This window comes from Mastomys coucha, unplaced genomic scaffold (genome assembly GCF_008632895.1).
Source record: "Mastomys coucha isolate ucsf_1 unplaced genomic scaffold, UCSF_Mcou_1 pScaffold16, whole genome shotgun sequence".
Classification (NCBI taxonomy): domain Eukaryota; kingdom Metazoa; phylum Chordata; class Mammalia; order Rodentia; family Muridae; genus Mastomys; species Mastomys coucha.
The window spans coordinates 75330982-75350255 of NW_022196898.1; the positions used below are offsets into that span (position 1 = coordinate 75330982).

General features: G+C 41.2%; 1 protein-coding gene across 1 annotated transcript in view; it reads right to left on the reverse strand.

Annotated features, from left to right (window-relative positions):
• The window catches only part of Ap1ar (adaptor related protein complex 1 associated regulatory protein), a gene marked incomplete at its 3' end in the record, with an annotated part of 34473 nt that overhangs the window by 8992 nt on the left and 6207 nt on the right, over window positions 1-19274 (reverse strand). The window contains exons 2-5 of the mRNA XM_031374654.1: window positions 7482-7530; window positions 6449-6475; window positions 4397-4422; window positions 1-65 (exon numbers count right to left, since the gene is read on the reverse strand). Of these exons, the coding sequence (XP_031230514.1) occupies window positions 1-65; window positions 4397-4422; window positions 6449-6475; window positions 7482-7530 (167 nt within the window). The remainder of the gene's footprint in view (window positions 66-4396; window positions 4423-6448; window positions 6476-7481; window positions 7531-19274) is intronic.

A 19274-nucleotide genomic window follows, 5' to 3' on the forward strand; every position in this document is an offset into this window, starting at 1 on the left:
GCTTTTCAGCAATAGAATCATAGTGCCTCTCTTGTAAGTCAACAATTTCCTCCTCAGTAAGTGGCCTAGAGAACACAGGGAGGGAGGGAACAGGGAAAAAACAAAACAAAACAAAAACCCTCTGATGAACCCAAGTCCAAATAAAATATTCCCAAAAGCCAAGGCAATGCTGAAAATTTACTGCCAAAAAATATATTAACACAACAGAATACAGCTTCATTTGTTACATGAAACTGTAAGCTGCAACCCAATGGCTTTCTGTCAGGTAAGGCGCTGTGCTTCCCTTTACAGACCTGGGGCTCTACACAGACTCTCCCTCACAGCTGCCCCCAGCTACACCGCCCAACACCTCACCCCACAGCATAACCTCAGTATGCTCTATTCTCTTCTCAGTGCTCACAGTCAGAACCTAGTCCTTCCAATCACCCTGGGCTCCCCAGGCCATTCATCCTTCCCTGTACTAGCCAATAAAGACAGCAATCTCCTGGCTTCCACTCAGGAAATGACAATCTTATATCAGGTCTGAATTCCCTTCTCTCCACACACCTTCCCACGTTCCCCTCATTGCACCAGTCACCCTGCTCACCCACACTGGACCCCAAGTCTTTTCTACTTTTAGTCCCTTCTGCTGTGGGCTGCTAGAAAGAGTGCAGCAACAATTTGGCCCTCAGCCGCCAGCAAGTTTTGTAACTTAGACAAAATGACCGCCTACACTAACTACTCCGTAACTTTAAGTTTCTTATTCAAGTTTTTTTTCTTAAGGACAACCTCATTTCACTTCCACTTCGGTACTTAAAGTCATCGTATTCTTGCTGCCCTTCCTAAAGATGACCTACCTGAGGTCATCACTATCCTCATGATCCTTCAAGTTCATGGCCTGCACCTCCAGGACTTACAATGTGCAGCTCCTCCAGGTAAAGTACAGGAGAGATTACATGGGAGGGAAACCAGATGGACACAGGTTAAGACAAGCATGCAGTAGAGCTGCGACTTAAATGCAGGCAGTCCAGTACCAGTCTGCCCAGTGTGCCACCTGTCTCCGTGCCCTTGTTTCAACTCACTCCTCAAGTCCCTGCAGACATCAGAAGCCATCATCACTCCAGTAACTGGTGACAGCGGCATGTATGCTGCTAAACACAGCAAACAACTTGGGTCCTTCTTACCTCAGTTTCATGAGCAGTCTGAGCATCCCCTCTAGCCTGACCTTCTCCTTTCCCATTTGCCTTCCTAAGTTCTCTGGTTCTTTGTCTCTGTCACTTCTCAACCATTCTCAAAGTCCTTTTACTGTGTGCCTATTTAATTCACATGGGTCTTCCCCACGTTCCAAGAACCCTACCCTACAATCCCCCAAACTAGGTACATGACCCAACCCACTCTGAGGTGGTGGGGATTGATCTTGGGACTTGGTGCATGCTAGATTAAGTGCCCTACCACTAAGCTAGTTACATCTGGCATGGTGATAGAGGCTAACAATGCCAGCATTCACAAAGATCAAAAGCTTAAGACCAGGCTAAACTACAAAGGAACTCTTGAGGCCAGGCTGATTGATACACACACACACACACACACACACACACACACACACACACACCTGAAATATATATATACATCTATATCTATATATAGGTATAGATATAGATATAGATATATATGATATATATATACACACACATACACATACACACACACACAACACACACACACACACACACACACCTATCTACCTCAAAATCCCACCTCTAGGCAACTACATTTCAAAACAAAGCAAAGTGCAGCAACACAAACACTCTAGAATTTATTAAGCACTTGTTTAAATGCTTACTTAAAAAATTTTTTCATACAATATATTTTAATCATATTCTTTCCCCACTCATTGCCTCCCAGATTCTCCCCATTCAACTTAATGTCCTTTCTCCCCTCCCCTGCTTAAAAAAAAAAAAGACAAGAAAACCAACAAACAGAAAACAAAAACAAAAAAAAAGAAAAAGAAGAAAATCAGTAAGAGGAAAAAAAAGCCAAAAGAAAAAGCTAACAAAAAAGCAGAGAGTGTTTTGTGTCAGCCAACTATTCCTAGGCTTGGGGCCTGCCCTGGACTGTGGCTGATGTATACCCAACAGCTCTCCCCTTCCCAGCAGCTATCGACTGCAAACAGCTTCTTAGGGGTGGAGCTCTGTGTCCACTTTGGCTTTTCAGGGGTGGGGTTTTGTCTGGGTGGAACCTGTGCACAGAGACCCTAGACTTTACTATCTTCATAACTTTCGCTGAAAGCAAGGCATACATTTCTGTCATTATCTACCGTCTCCCAGAACTCTTGTTTAACCGATGCTCTCACTCTGTATGGACATTTTTTGATTATCTGTGAAGGTCTCTCTGCCTGAACAATACTTGTTAACCAGCTCTTTAGAGATAACCCATGTTAGCCCATGTATCATCTATTTAAAAGAAGTCCTTTTGGATACACCTCCCCATACACATTTGAGTCACAGGGATTCTCTAGGTTTATTAGTATGTTCTATTACAGCTGTTTTAATTTAATTGCTACCTCATATTGAAGTATAATCTCCAGGATCTTTCTGAGTAAGATACACTTTCTTCTATACACACACACACACACACACACACACACACACACACACACACACACACATACACACACACACACACACACACGCACGAGGAGAGAGGCGGGAGGTGGGGGGATGCGAGGAGGGAGAGCACTTGAGACCAGGGGCTTTGCACATGTTAGTTAGGCAAGCATTCAACCACTGAGCATATTCTCAGCCGTGTCTTCTTTTTCTTTAAGGGTGTCTGTCATACAGTCAGACAGTTCTCTGGAGTGTCTACCACACGCCTACTTCACTTGACTTTGCAGGTCCAGTGCTGACATTACAGATCTATAATATCACACACCAAGTTTACATTTGATTCTCAATCCTATTATCTAACATAGTGCCTGCACATGGATGACTGCCCAATAAAAGTTTGCTAAACTAAAAAATGGAAGGGCAAAATACTAAAAAAATAGGAAACAATTCTACTGTCACTAGGAACTTATTTTTTTAAGTCTTCTGTGTATGGGTGTTCTGCCTCCATGTATGTCTGTGCACCACTTGCATACCTAGTGCCTAGGGAGGCCAGAAGAAAGTATTAGATTCCCTGGAACTGGAGTAAACACCATGTGGCTGCTGAAAATCAAATCTGGGCCCTCTGGAATAGTGGTCAGTGCTCTTAACTTCTGAGCCATCTCTTCAGCCCAGGAGCTTTCTTTTGAGGTCAAGGTAAGATGCTTCCTTTTCAAGCAGTCTATACAATTTTAATAGCAGATAAAAAGGTTATATAAATAAATTATATTACCAAGGTTCTAGTTACTGCTGCAGTTGTAAAAAGTTTTTTTAATTTGTGAGCCTTTATTTATTTACTATTATAAATAAGTGCACTGTAGCTGTCTTCAGATGCACAAGAAGAGGGCGTCAGACCTCATTATGGGTGGTTGTGAGCCACCTAGGTTGCTGGGATTTGATCTCAGGAACTTTGGAAGAGCAGTCAGTGCTCTTACCTTCTGAGCCATCTCGCCAGCCCAAGTTTTTTTTTTTTTAATTTGAAGAATGTTTTAGAATGTCAAAAAGAAGAAAAAGGGGATAAAAATAAATAAAAAAGAAAAGAGTTATCAATGTTAAGTGGCTTTAAGAAAAGTGATTAAAAAAAAAAAAGAAGAAGAAAAATGATTTACAACCTAGGTCCAAAAGAAAAAAATCTGAGAAATTAATATACATCATTTTTTTACTATTCAAAGTACTGTTTTGGGAAATATATTATTTGTCTTACTTTTATGTAAAGAGAAAATGCTATTTCTGAAACAAACTGTTCAGTGTCTTGAAGACTATGATAAGACACTCTGGGATCTGATCTATCCCGCAGAGAAGCTCCTTAATCAAGAAGGTAAACAACTTAAAATGGCTTCAGGAAGTCCCTGAAACTGACCAGATTCACCAGGACCCCTCCCTGCCAGAGTAGAAAAAATCGACAGTCCTCAGATGTCTTGGTGCAAAGAGATCAGGTCAGCTGCCTACAGGAGGTGTCGACCAGCTGAGGCACCTGAGAAGGACATGCTCCAACCCTCTGAGCTATCTGCAGGCTGTACAGCTCCAGGCTCCCAGCTTGGTGAGCTATCACCTATGCCTGGGTGGCTTTGCTGATGCAGCTGTCTTTGAGACATTTCTGCTCCTGTATGTAACCCCTAGCCCATAATCCTGTAAGTATCCCCAACAAAACTCATTGACTGTGGTGGCATCCACACTTCAGTCTGTCACAGGAGTGAGCAGATGTGTAGGTTGCATCTCCCCAGGAAGTTTTGTCACACAACACTTACACATTTTGTTGTTTTGATAAACCTTACCTATGGCTGCTTCCTGGGCTCTCCCCCTGCACAAAAATTAAACAAGTAAAAGAATTTTCACTAGGTGAACTCACTATTTAAGGCAAGCCAAAGCAATTTTCATTTAATCAAAATTACTTTTTACTTACCTATTTGTCACAGTAAACAAATCTCATCAAAAGAATTTGAGATAAACAAAAAAACTTTACTATTTTTCAAAGGTAAAACTCCATTATAGAACAAACATTTGTTGGCTATTTCTTAGTTTTTTTTAACAGACATGTATTACGTAGCAAATAAACTCTCACAGTGAGGATATGCCAGACAACACACTCACTGTGTCTTCCACATTTGTGGCTGATCTCTGTTACTCAGATTTCAAAGGTTTAAAATGCACACACTCATTGAAGAGTTTTTAACCCTCACCTGGAAATCAATACCTTTAGACTTTCTATCCACTTGAAAGCACACAGAATAGCAAGTATCTGAAGAGTTGGCCAAGGATGTGTGTTCCTAGCTAAGGCACAACAGTATTACTGTGCCCTCTGTCACACTTCTCACACCAAAGAGCAGCCTTTGCCATTGCTGCTTGTGCTTTGTGGTTTCAATGTGTAAAATTATTCCTGAGCCATGGAGATTCTACCTCAAAATAAAACAAAGACCCCAAATATGGCGTGTAGCTGCTTTCTGGTGTTCCTAACTACAGGAAGGTGTGATGTGTCTTGTATAGAGAAGATATGAGGTTTCAATAAAGATGTTGACAGTGAGCTCAAAGTCAGCAAGTCAGCAGTCTATGCTAAGGACAGCTTTCTATAGAAAACTGTGAAATAAGCATATTAATTCTCAAGCGATGAAGATGCTGCATCCAGAGGTCTCAGGAATCAATCATAGTTTCACTAGGAGGAAGGATCACTCACAGCATTCATGGGGAATCTGAAACTTTATAATTACAATATGAATTGGGGCTGGCGAAATAGGTCAGTGCTTATGACCAGTGCTGCCACTGCAAAGTGATCTGAGTTTAGTTCCTAGAAGCCACACCATGTAGTTCAGAGCTGCCCGTGATTCCAGCTGTGATTCCAGTCACAGAGGATCTGACTGACTGCCTTCCTCTGCTCTGTGAGAGCCCCGCACACATGGCAGATGCTCAGCAAATAACAGTGAATAAACAGTGAATACTAAGAAATACATCTAAAAAGAAGAAAAAGAAATTTCACTTTCTTTTATAAAATAGTAAAATTCAGTAGTTGTTGCCCTGGTTTCTCCAAAGCAAGCCATAATTATTTTAAGACTAATTTGGGCTTATGAATGTGTGTGTGTGTGTGTATATATATATATATATATATATATATATATATATTTTGCTTGTTTGTTTGTTTGTTTGTTTTGGTTTTTTTTTTGTTTTTTTCGAGAAGGGTTTCTCTGTCCTGGAACTCACTTTGTAGACCAGGCTGGCCTCAAACTCAGAAATCCGCCTGCCTCTGACTCCCAAGTACTGGGATTAAAGGCATGTGCCACCACTGCCTGGCTGAATTATTTCTTATACATTTAAACTACACATGTCTGTCAGCTAAAATATATCACTAAGTTGGCAGTAGGAATCAAATTCTAAATGGCTCACACTCATGTCGGAAGTAGTGTCACAGAACAGGATGGTGTGTAAATTGACCATTGCAAGCAGGGCAGAGCAGAGAGGCTGGTCGGCCAAGTAAGGGCTAGCAAAGAGCCGGGAGCCAGTCACTGAAAGCACCTTAGGGAGACCTCCTCCGGCTGTTCTGAGAAAGGTGCTGCTGGGGTGAAGTATGCAGCTGAGAAGCCTCATTTGTGATGGAGGAGGAGATGGAGGCAACTGCAGGCAAGGGAAGGAAGAAGGTTCCACAGAGGCCGGTGCTGCTTCCCTAGGAAAACAACGGCTGCACAGGTGTCTGAACTGTCCTCCTGGATGGTGTGTATGCCTTGATTTTAGGTCTTTTTGTTGTAGAATGGATGAGAAGTGAAAAGCAAGACAAAAAGTGGTCCAACGAATGCAACAAGCCATAAAAACAAAAACCGAGGAGTCAGGTACCGACTTACCTCATCACTCTCCACAAGATTCTCAAACTGAAAGGACAAGAAGACAACCAGCCATTAGGAGGGATGTTTGCCTAGTAGACACATTTCACAAGAAATATCACTCTTTTTTAGCCTTAAAAATAATACAACTTAGCCGGGCAGTGGTGGCGCACGCCTTTAGTCCCAGCACTCGGGAGGCAGAGGCAGGCAGATTTCTGAATTTGAGGCCAGCCTGGTCTACAGAGTGAGTTCCAGGATAGCCAGGGCTATTCAGAGAAACCCTGTCTTGAAAAAAAACCAAAACCAAGTAAACAAATAAAATAATACAACTTTATATTTATAAGGGACCTAAGAAGTTGAGTGCCTTTTATAATTAGCATACTTGATATGTTTTAGTTAGCAAAATGGCCAAGCCAAGCGCATGCATGTGTGTGTGTGTGTGTATGTGTGTGTGTAAAATTATGTTTCTGTCTATCAGAATCTACAATACTGAGAGGCATGCCTAATGGTTCAGACCTGTAATCTCAGCTACTCTGAAAGTGGAGGATGATACAAAGCTTAAGACCAGCCCCAGTGACAGAGTGAATTCAAGGCCAGCCTGTATGACCTAGTGAGACACTGTCTTAAAATGGAAAGTCAAATAAGATGAGGATATCAGTCAGAGTCTAACCTGCCATTCATGAGGCATGCCTCCAAAAGCAATCAACAATATTCAAATACATAGTCATTTTTTCATATTTAGTCTAAATCCTTCTCCATTGTCTTAAAAAAAATAAAATAAAAATGAGGAGTTGGAAGGATAACTCTACAGTTCAGAACACTTGTGACTCTTGTAGAGGACCCAGGTTTGGTTCCCAGCATCTATATGGTGGCTCTCAAAAGTCTGTAACCTGCTAGGAATCTGTCATCCTTTCCTGGCCTCTGTGGGCACTGCATACATATAGTGCAGAGTGCACAATATAGGCAAAACTCTCATGTACATAAAATAAATCATAAAGAAGAAAGAAAAAGAACCCTGGGTATTTTAGATCCCATCCAATGCTCAAGGACTCACCTCTATGGTCAAGTGTTCTCCTCTTGGGCATGTTCTAAAATACTTTGATCTAGGAAGAAAAACATAAGAAGTTAAAAAAAATCACAACTAAGTCTAAAATTGAATAAAAGTATAGCATAAACATATTCCTACAACATACAACTGTGAATTCTCTAATATAGAGCACCTTGTATTTCTAAAATCAAACCAAATTTACCTAAGACTATACATATATAAATAGTTTAGATTTTTAAACTTCATCTTCAGATTAGCTAACTACTATTGGCACTAATGTTTATTTAGACTGCAATAACAAGTTGATTTACACAAATATTACATAGAACAAAATACAGTGAGTTTAATTTTTAGTTCATTTTATTGTATTTTATTGTATCTTGTTAAAATGGAGGTAAATATAATCAAATCACATGCACTGTATGAAAATATCAATGAAATCCATTATTATTTATAACTAACAGTCAAAAAACCAGAAATCCTTTAAAAGTACACAAAAGGCCATACTAAATAATATACAATGACTATGCCCCTTAGGTTTTAAACATACATAAAACATCCCAACTCTGAGAAGATAATACAGGCCAATGTGTGAAGAGCAGCTCCAGCAGCTCCAGCTTGTAACACCATTGCCTAAAATGCTGAGACAGGAGGGTTGCTATGAGTCTAAATCCAGCTTTGGCTACATCAACAGGCCTCTAGATAATGGGCCATGTATTTTATAGAGGGCTTTCTGTTCTTTTCTTATGCCTTCACAAATGAAAGAAGGAAAAAGCTCAGAGATGCCCATTGTAACTTTTCTAAGGGATGGAGTGGAGTGGGGCAAACTTACTTAGATGCAGTTGGATGAGCTCCTTCCTTACATTGTCAGCACCAACAATGTACGCTCTACTGCAATGCCATGTTCATCTCAGACACGGCCAATTCAGATCTGTTGCTACTGAGAGTACTAGGCATCTTTAAGACTCTCACTCAGGTGCAGTTCCCACTACAGATGCCAAAATGAATAAAGGGAAGAGCCCCGCATAGGAACCGCTTCGTTCTTACAGTTCCTGATTTGTCAGGTATACTAACAGAAAAGGCCTGTAAATGGCGAGGTGTCTGGAGTCAGGCCAGGCCTGACACTTTGTACATTTGCATGGTGAGGGCGTAAAGAGTCAGCAAGAAGATGATGCATTTTCGCAACTAACAAAAACAGCAAAGAAATTATAGTTGATTTTTTTTTCCTGTGACAGTTGATCTTCACTGTCAACTGACTGGGTTTAGAAGCTCCTGGGATCTGTGACAGCATTTCCCTAAAAAATTAATGGAAGGAAATCTTTTTTAGCTTCATTTCCTGTTGCTGTGATAAAACACCCATACAAAAGCCACTTAAAGGAGAAAAGTGTGTGCTTGCTCTTTCAGGTTCCGTCCATTGCTGTGGAGGAGTCAGGGTGGCGGGAACTTGAAGCAGCTCGTCATAGCACACACCCCGTGAAAAGTGTGTGCTTGCTCTTTCAGGTTCCGTCCATCGCTGTGGAGGAGTCAGGGTGGCAGGAACTTGAAGCAGCTCGTCATAGCACACACCCCGTGAAAGCAGACAGCAGTGAGTTCACGGGTGCACACCAGTACTTTCGCCCCCTCCTTCTCCTTCCCAGGGCCCAGCCATGAAATGCAGGTGCCCACAGTCAGTGCAGGTCTTCCCATCTTACACGATTAACACCACCTCTCACAAGCACACTCACTGACTAGCCTAATCTAGACAATTTTTTGGGACTCCCTTCCCAGGGGATTCTAGATTGGGTCAGACAGTGTAAAGGAACCATCCCAGGTACCAGCGTCCTCAACAAAATAAAGGGAAGAAAGAAGAGCAGCAGAGTTTGGCTGCCATGACGTGATGGCACATGTTTCCCAGGCATGAGTTAAAGTGAGCCAAGTTAGCCCTTCTCCTGCATTGCTTTGTGACTTCCCTTCCCCCAGGTTATTGGTAAAAAGCAGAGGATTTTGTATTGTCTTTTAAACAAGCTAATGAAATAGTCCAATATAAATACAGTATCTTTTACCGTCTAACCACAAGGTGTCTACTCCAGAAATGAGCTGAATATTCTAGGGTTGTGTTCTGACAGTAGGATTCCTGCTTCTGGTATTCAATTGTTTCTCTAAATATAACCATTGCCCCTTGCTTGAACAAGTTGTCTCTGATTAAATTCTTGTTTAGGCCTGCTGAGTGGTGTAAGTAAATAATGAGAGGAAGTTCAGCAATACTAAGATACTAGAGGACATCCCAAACAATGAAAACCAAGGAGGTCACCAGTGCACTACACTAACATTAGGTTATGTTACTTATAAGCCAAACGTCTCTGGCCTCTCTAGCCACAACTGGTCCCAGTGAGAACAATCATATTCTTGTCTGACTCTGACTGGACAAACTATATACACCCCTACACTTCATTTGATTTGTTCAGAGTTCTCTGGAAACCAAACATAGATAATATCTTCCTGAGATCTGTAGGGCTTCACAAAGAATATTTATTGACTCCTAGGTAATAAGAGCATATTGATTGGTTAAAGTAAATATGCAATTTGGCAAACTCGGGCATTTTTTTTTTTAGAGAAGTTTTACTATGGGGTTTTTCTAAAAACAAGTAGATATCAGAGTATATATATTTTAAAATGAATTATGGATGTCTTTATTTATTTAAACACTGCTGGCGCCTCCTAGACCCTCCACAGACATGTACGGTATTAAATTTGTATGATTTTTTTTGCCAACAATGACCCATGTAAAAACTATAGCTGTTCTCCAAGTTTTCCAAATGGAACACTGTTAGAAAGGCAAATGTTTTTACGGATCATTTCAAGGATGTCTCCTTAGTGCACAGGCAGTGTGTCAGTTCACAGTAGTGCCCTTTAGTAAACCCCCATCACTTAAGCAAAGGAAGGACACCAAGATTCAAGTCTTTCATACTACTGACTGCTAAAAACCTAACAAATCTGGGACATACATTTTTAGTATTCCTATAAAAAGCTACCCCGACTTTTTAAAGCCCTTTGTATTGATTCTTTGTGACTTTCACATCATGTACCCCATCCCCACTCATCTCCTGGACCCTTTGTATCCGACCTCCACCCCTGCAATCTACCCCTAAGAACAAACAAAAAATAAATATAAATATAAATATAAATAAAAAACCAAAACATCGTGGTTAGAAATGGAACAATTATGCAGCTGTAGTGTGCCCTGGAGTATACCCTTTGTCCACACATCTTTACTTGCAAATAAATGCTCATTGCAATGAGTCACTGGTCTGGTTTGAGGTCTCTGGATTCTGCTACACTATCAATACTAGATTCCTGCTGGTACTCCTTTCAAATATCCTGATGTTGTCTGTGTCACAGAGATCCTGCAGAAACAGCTCCTTCACATGCTCCAGCAGATTGTAGATGGGCTAGCTGTTGGGTTGGGCCAACTCAAAGCCCTGGGTCTAAGCTGGGCCTGACCCTCATCAGTTGCAGCACTCGGGAAAGCTAGTCCCGGTGGTGAAGGTGCTGCTGAGCTAGCTCTGAGGGTTTAAGGGCAAGAGAGCTGGTCCAGATCCTTGCTGGCTGCAGCACTCCTGAATTTTTATTTTTATTTTTTTTATCTCACAATTCTATTCCAGAGTAAGGAGTGAAGCTTTTGTCAATCACCCAGGCTCCTAACCCATCCCTGGTTAAAGCACCACATTAACCTTTCACCATGGTGATTAGCAGCCATTAGCAATTGCTGCTCAGCTTCATTGCCTCACTAGAGTATTTAAGTCCATCAAATTTCAAACTCTTTACAGATGTTTTTAGAAGTCTTCAGCTCTACTAAGAACTTCCCTAGGGGATTTTAGAGATGATTTGCTGCTCTAAGAGGCCAACCAGCAAGCGCTGTAGCAGCACGAAGGAGAAGAGCAGTGGCTGGGATCACAGTGGTAACAGACAGAACTGGCAGGTCCTTTGAAGACAAGGCTGGCAGCATGTGCTAACAGAGCCAGGCATACTTAAGAGGACGGCAGTCACTCTGGAACTGACAGAGATGAGGAAGGTTAGAAACAGAACAGCTGTGTAGCCTGGACATCAACATCCACACGAAGCAAGAGTCTCTGTAAGCATCTACTTAATGCTAAGTCCGCAACACTAACATAAACATCAGTCTACACTCCCCTGTGGGAGTGCTCTAGAGCTGGAGATGAAAGGGCAAGAAGAGGGGTCCCTCTGAGACCTGGGTGAGGAACTTCTGTTGGTGTTTGGGGCCGCAGGAATTGGAAACGATGGATGACTCACACACACTTTGGGACCTCCTTCAGATCTGGGTTTTCCTGGAAATCTACAGTAAAGTTGAACAAATTGTAGAACAGACCTATCAAAGTATGCTTCGTGGTGTTCTGGGAAAGACCTTTCAACTTTCTGGCTATACCATTCAGTATGGCTGTACAGCTCGACTTTCTGGCTATACATTCAGTATGGCTGTACAGCTCACTGTGCTTTTGAATACGTTGGTGGTGTTGTAATGTGTTCTGGACCATCAATGGAACCCACAATTCAAAATTCAGATATTGTCTTTGCAGAAAATTTTAGCTGACATTTTTATGGCATCCAAAGAGGTGACATTGTAATTGCAAAAAGTCCGAGTGATCCAAAATCAAATATCTGCTAAAGAGTAATTGGTTTGGAAGGAGACACAATCCTCACCATTAGTCCATGTGATATATTTAATAGCTGCAGTTATGTATTACGGACCTGTACCATATAGACTAATAAGAGGACGGATCTTCTTTAAGATTTGGCCTTTTAGTGACTTTGGATTTCTGTGTGACAGCCCAAATGGCCATAGATTTTCTGATGATTAATACATATTTCCTTTTAACTTGATTATTGTCTCCTATTCAAGTGAATTTATTACTACAGTTGAAACCATGAACTTAACAATAAACTATTTGCTATTCAGTTTAAAAAAAAAAAAGAAAAGAAAGGGCAAGATGAGGAGAAGAGCTGCCAAAGAGACACAGCCAGCCTCCAAGGGCATCCAGACTTTGTCTCAAAGTACTGCTTAGCAACAACTGCTTCTTCTCGATTCCAGACTACAGGAAGCATTTTTTCTTTTCTTTCTTGCTTCAAACTCAAGAAATGATCTATTTTCTACCCCTAAGGAATGCTGGTCATAGACAAAGACAGTGATATCATCATTTCCCTCTCCCATACTTAAACTTCCTGTTACAACCTGAACATGTATATGAATGTTGATAACCCTAGTAAAAGGTTAATGTAGTGCTTTAATGACGGATGGGTTAGGAGCCCAGATGACTGATGACCCCTCCCCTCACTCTGGAACAGAGTAAATATATATAATACATATATTCTTAAAGTTTTAAAAGAGTTTGCATCTAATTCCTATGGGAGAATGGAACCGCTCTTGGGGTGGAAAGACAGAAGGAGAGTGAGTTAAATTTTGGTAAATTAGAAATAGACTAAAACCAAACTATCCCTAGCAGATCAGTTACATTCACATACTGTTCCTTGTTTCAAATCTATACCAAGCACCTTCTACCTCATAGGTCATTTTAAAACAAAAGGACAGCCTTACCAAAAGACAATTTACTATACACTCTCCAAGCAGCTGACTTTTCATCTTAAATTAAGGATTTAGAACTTAATGTTCTATATCTGAACAAACACAGCCAAAGGTGAAAGCCTGGGACATGGAGAAACCATAGTTGCCTAAAACAGATTGCCATGTTTAAATAAATCAACCAAACTAATCACAAGCAGAAGACACTAAGGCCTGCTTTACTCAGGTCTTCTGAGTCCTTTGTCTCACAAAGGCACTAGGATTGCTTGCTTAAAGTTGAGGAAAAAAGAAATCAGGATTTCACTGACTTGACTTCCAGCTATGTGTGACATGAGTCAAGACCAAGAGGGAGTGAGGTGTTAACACAGTAAAGAACAGACTCACATTTGCCAAGTACACAGAATAGGCCCTGAACTGAGCTAATTCTCACACATGTGTCAGAGAAATTTCCTTCCTCAATACTCCTATGGCTACTGTTACCCTAGAGAGAAACCTCTGCTGCCAAGTATGGCAGCCACTAGCGATGAGTTCTACCAAGGTCTTGAAATGCAACCAGTCTGAATTTGGAGGGCTATGAAACGTCAAACTGAACTGGATTGTAAAGACAGTACAGAAGTAACTGGAATCTCCTCCAGGAACTAAGCTCTTCAGCATATTTGCATAACTAGATGTGACAAACGTTCAGATTGTCTTCCATTTGTCCTCTATGTTTAATTCATCAATTCTGCAGCTGAAAACACTGCCACACGTCCAGTACTAAATGTGCAGCTTTGAGGCTAAACATGCTCATTTTATATGTAATGCCATTCTCATAAGTGCTTTTATACATAAGACATGACTACAGTTGTCATACCATTTTCACCAGACACTGGTAGTAAACAGCTGACGACATTCAAAAGCCTGGTTTAATAATCTGAATCATACTACTATCTACAAGCAGCCATCCTCCTGGTTAGAAATACTATTGTTAGCACATAAGTGGGTCAGACTGTACAAAAGTCACTGAGTCTATTTAAGAAGAAAAAAAGTGCAAACCAGAATGGAAAATCTGATTCTTTTTCTATCATGCTTATAAGGGGAAGCCTTGTTCTCTGCCTTTGTATTTGTAGAATATGAGAACAGATACTCAATTCTTTTGGAAGAGACGGTGTTTCTTTGATATAGATTTCAAACAGTAGGATTGAGAAAAAGAAAAGACACACCTAGTTAAGAAAGTAGGTAAGGGTCAGGCTTCTCAACGTCAAATTAATTTCATTTATGATGCTACTACACCAGAAGCATTAGACATCTCCCAAGATGAGAGATGTCCAAGTTCTTGAAGGTAAGACTTTTTAGCAAACCAACAAGAGAAGATGGCAACAGTGTCAGGAGGCACCCAGGTCCCACCCACAGCAAAAATCAACAGAACAATTAAATTCTTACTCCTGGCGGGACACTGCTGCCCACCTTGGGTAGTTGAACTAGAGAAAGAAAAAAGAAGGGGGGGGGCGGGCTCGAGAGATGGCTCAGAGGTTAAGAGCACTGACTGCTCTTCCAAAGTCCTGAATTCAAGTCCCAGCAAACACATGGTGGCTCACAACCATCTGTAATGGGATCTGATGCCCTTTTCAGGTGTGTCTGAAGACAGCTGTAGTGTACTTAGATAACAAATAAATCTTTAAAAAAAAAAAAAGGGAAAGAGGGGAAGGGGCTGGAGGAGGGAGGAGTCTCTTAACTAGACAAAATACAGAAAATAACAAATGCCTTCTCAGTCCTCCTAACGATTTCAGTGAAGCAGTCATTCTTCTAGCTTGGCAGGAGGCAGTAACCTTGTTAATGATGGTAACTGTGCTCTATCCGTCTCCTACCGTCTAGCTTTGTGCTAGACGGCACTTCAGTTTTATTAGTGTCTGTTATGGCCTAAGATAAAGTCATTACCTTCTTCACAAGGTACGGAAGTACCCTGTCAAGTTGAACTCTGATACCGATTTCATTTTTACTGTACCTTACTTGTGGTCATTGGTGTGAACACCGGGGCAGAGTTCTCCCATGACCGCAGTAGTGTTCTCCATTCATCTGAGGTTTAAAAAGAGCCACTGCAGTTTTTAATATCTGTTATTTATTCCTAGTTTCTTATATTTCCATTGCTATCACTGAAGGAATTAAAAAATATATACACATTGTATTTGCTACAGGCACATAGGTTATAATGAAGGTCTCGTACAAACACCCCAAATTCACATTAATAAGTTGGAAAAAAAGCACCTTGCCGGTACTCAGAAGCGGAGCAATGAAAATCCCTTATCAGTAAAAGTATAAGCTGGGATAAACTTGGAAAACTTAAATATATTTTAGTACTGATGAAGATGTGTAAAAGTTATGAACTGGCAATTGCATTCCCAGGAATCTCTTGTACAGGTGTAGAAAGGGGTATTATTAGAATGCCTATTAATGGTAACAGAAAGAAAGAAAGAAAGAAAGAAAGAAAGAAAGAAAGAAAGAAAGAAAGAAAGAAAGAAAGAACAAAAGAAAGAAAGGAGGAAAGAGAAAGAAAGGAAGAAAGAAAGAAAGGAAGAGGAGGGAGGAAGGAAGGAAGGAAGAGGAGGACACAACCACCCTTGAAGTAACAGAAATGTCCACCAATAAGAAATAGATATACTACAGTATTTAATACAGTATAATGCTACACAGGAAGCAAAATGAGTAGATGATCAAGTATGAAAATGAGAGTTTTGTTTCAAAATCACTGAGAGAAAAAACAAATGTGTATGACTAATATTTACTGTATTTAAAGTAATTACTGAGGAACCCAAATACAATTCTTCCCTTAAATCTAGCTGGGTACACCACCATAAAAAGCTTGCCGCAAGTGCCAGGAACCACAAGAGTATGAGAGAGCTTCGAGGGGAAGGTGCAGAGTGAATGCATGAATAATGCATGTAATCAACTTGAGGCTAGGATAAAGCCATGATAGCTAGGATTAGGGTGCTGTGGCTGAGAGAAGCAGATAAACAAATACTTAGCAGATAAAAAAGAATCTGATCTAGGAGAAGGATTAGACAATGGGATGCCAGGAAGCATGGTCAGAACTGAATGGTGCCACAGTGTGCAACAGTGGGTACCACACAAAGTAAACACTTTGGAGAGCCAAAGATGCAAGGGTGCAAAACAGGGATGTGAGAAGCTAGCGGAGGCCTCAAAACCACAGCAGGGTCACAGAGGTGAGCTGTGGAGAGAATTAGGGTGGCATCACATGCACATTTAACTTTGACTAACTCAGGCAGATGCTGTAGGAAACAGAGAAGGGAAAAGCACAAGGTGTGCAAACATAAGTGTATTTCCCTCCTCAGCTTCGAACACTCCAAGGCTCAGTCACCCTGGAGGATCTAAAGACAGTCCCTGCGCCCTTGAGGGCTGTCTCAGCATGACAATTCCTGCATGTTTACTATACTCCTAAAAATGTGAATGTGGCCCAATAGGTAGAGAGTAGCGGAGAAGCACAGAAGAGGCTGTGATTGGTGCATGGAACATTAACAAAGAATTTAGAGTAAGAATGGAGATGCCTGCAAACGTACTGCCTTGTTATCAAGATAGATACTAAAGTAAATTTAAATCTTGTTGACAGTGGGCTGAAAATGTAGTTTTTTAATGCTTTTCTGTTATGTTGCATAGTGAGTAAAAAAAAAAACCTATGAAACTCAAAACTACATTGGTATTGTTCTTTTTTGACATGTTTTATATCATACCTGGTGAAATACAGTAAGACAATCCTTCATATTTTCTTGGATATTATAAATAAATGATGAGCAACCAAGTTAAATGGTCTCAAAGTCTACAAAAAAATTAAAGGCTTCCCAAGACATCCTCCCACCCTCACAGGTCAGCTACAAATCAGATTCCTGGCAAGAGGACCACAGGGCAGTTTTCCACCTGAATCTGAAGGGATAAGATGATGTCAACACAGTATGTCATGCCTATGGGAACAGGTCCAGATCTCTGCCTCACTGCCTGAGCTGCCACCCCAGCTATTTTGTGCCCAAGTACTGGAACTCAAACCACTGGCTTTTCTGGGTCACAAGTGCACACAGCAGGCTGTGGCACTTAAGTTTCCACGGGAGCCAATCCCTCTTCACACATGTCATTTTCTATCACTGCAGCTATTGGACAGTAAATGCTGTTTTTCTTCTGGTTAGTTATCTATGCAGGCCCACATAGAACTGGTAAACATAAAGTAAAAATAGCTACTATGAACAGTGTCTTCTGAATGATGAGCTAAAGACTGGATATTTGGAAAATTATTTTATGGCTTGCGAGAACAGTGGAGACATATCTTCCCCTGTCAAGGCAAGATAGAAAAGTCAGGCTAAACAAGCAAACAAACAAACAGAGCCCATGCTTTTTGAGAAGAGCCTGCTCTAGAAACCAGTAACAAAGAGGGAGGAGCCCACTGGGCCTCCCAGTCACCTTTCACACTGTGTGTAGCACCTGACATCACTCATCTCCTGTTGGAGAGTGAAACATGTGACTGACCTCTTTTCTTACGTGAACCAAGTCTTCTCTTTTTCTTCAATCCCTAAGTTACTTAACAATGGGCAAAGCAACGTATTAATATTTAGAATGCGAAAGTCAATAAAAATTAGCCTTACAGTTAAATGGGGAAGATGCAAATGTAAATTACAAGCAAGGTTGTATTTTAATCACTCTGGACAGGAAGAATCAGCCTATCCCCAAATATGGGAAAGGGTAGTTCAGAAGTATCGGAGACCAAAAGCCAGGTCTGTGAAACAGTGTTAGGACTTAAAAGCCTTAAGAAACTCTAGTCACGGAATCAACAAATACTTGCATCTCTACGTCCTAGGAACTTAATTAACTAGGTACTCAACAGAAGCCCGAATCAGCACGGACAGGGACCGAGGAGTGCACTCGGAAGCTAAGTAGGGAAGTGGAGCTCAGGAGAACAGACTGTTCCGCGGTGAGCTCTTATTTCCAGAGGGCTGGTGATACATGCTTCAGGAAAACTGTGGAAAGTAATTCTTGAATTGCCAGCGGAAAAGATGAGTGAGTAGGTGTTATTCAAGTGAAGATGGAGAAGAAATAGACTCAGGGAAGAACATAGCAGAGACAAGACAAGAAAAAACAGGAAGAAATACATAATGCAGAATCTGGAAAGATACACATATCTAGAAGGATACATAGTTTGGCCTTTTTTGGGGGGGGGGGGTTTGAGACAGGGTTTCTCTGTGTAGCCCTGGCTGTCCAGGAACTCACTCTGTAGACCAGGCTGGCCTCGACCTCAGAAATCCGCCTGCCTCTGCCTCCCAAATGCCAGGATTAAAGGCATGCGCCACCACAGCCTGGCTCATAGTTTGGCCTTTATCCTAGAGATATCCTAAGGTTAGCACTAAAGTGAGGACTCTAAAGGCCAATGTAATGTAGGAAATTCCTCAACCGAGAGTCCCTCTTCTCAGGTATAGTGTTGACAAAAAATCCTAACCAGAACAGATATAGAGGTGGTAAAGACAGAAGTTAACACTGAGAGCGTCTGAGAACGTGGATTTGGAGGGAAGGACAATGACCCTCCTGCTCAAAGCTACGGTGACTACAGACTGACTTTCTATGAAGAAGGTAGGAAACAAAAGTAAAAATGATTAGGAAGTAATCATTTCCTCTGAAAACAGAGGAAGGGAGGAAGGAAGGAAGGAAGGAAGGAAGGGAGGGAGGGAGGAAGGGCTATGAGAAGAAAAGGTAAAGGCAGCACTGACAGACTTAAGGTTACACAGGAAGTGCTGGATGATTTCAGAACTCAGCAGGAGAGGACTAAACTCAACAGGACACAGGGAGTAGACAAGCCCATGTGTTTCACAGCATTACACAGCACTGGGGGGGGGCTGGGGAACATTCATTCATTCATATACATATATGAATGAGAAAAATAAAAGATGAGAAAGAAAAAAGTCCTTGGAGGCTCTAAGCTGTAACACAGAACAGGATTTTTATATCCATTTAAATATCCACTACTGTGAAAGGTAACTTGTGAAATTTCAGAAGCATCTTTCACCTGTGTTTTTCAAAGCCAATAAACATGCATACTAATAAAAAAAAATCCTGCTGGGCGGTGGTGGTGCACACCTTCATTCCCAGCACTTGGGAAGCAGAGGCAGTCGGATTTCTGAGTTTGAGGCCAGACTGGTCTACAGAGTGAGTTCTAGGACAGCCAGGGCTACACAGAGATACCCTGTCTTGAA